Consider the following 304-nt stretch of genomic DNA (forward strand, 5'->3'; position numbering starts at 1 on the left):
TCTTTTAGGTTAACCTTCCCAAACCCTCAATACTCCAACCCTCACAAAAAAAAAATAAAGCAAAATATTACCCCCAAACAACACACACTTTAACCTCACCATCACAATCCTCAACAGCCAACGGGTAATAGTAGAAAGATGAACCATCTGTTGAACAGTTCAATGTCTGCGCCGATCGGAGGGAAGGCGTAACCATGGTAACCGGACAGAAGAACGTTATAGAGCCGTTGATATAGCGATGTGTCGGTTCGGTGTAGTTCGTTATAAGCAGCGACGGAGGGACAGGGTCTTCGAAACATACTGT

At 44.4% G+C, this 304-nt stretch overlaps 1 protein-coding gene across 1 annotated transcript in view; it reads right to left on the reverse strand.

Moving 5' to 3' along the window:
- LOC119587570 overlaps nt 1–304 on the reverse strand; it is a gene marked incomplete at its 3' end in the record, with an annotated part of 3,535 nt that overhangs the window by 2,684 nt on the left and 547 nt on the right. Inside the window, 1 exon segment of the mRNA XM_037936281.1 lies at nt 100–300. Within this exon segment, the coding sequence (XP_037792209.1) occupies nt 100–196 (97 nt within the window).

Source organism: Penaeus monodon, chromosome 22 (assembly GCF_015228065.2).
Source record: "Penaeus monodon isolate SGIC_2016 chromosome 22, NSTDA_Pmon_1, whole genome shotgun sequence".
Classification (NCBI taxonomy): domain Eukaryota; kingdom Metazoa; phylum Arthropoda; class Malacostraca; order Decapoda; family Penaeidae; genus Penaeus; species Penaeus monodon.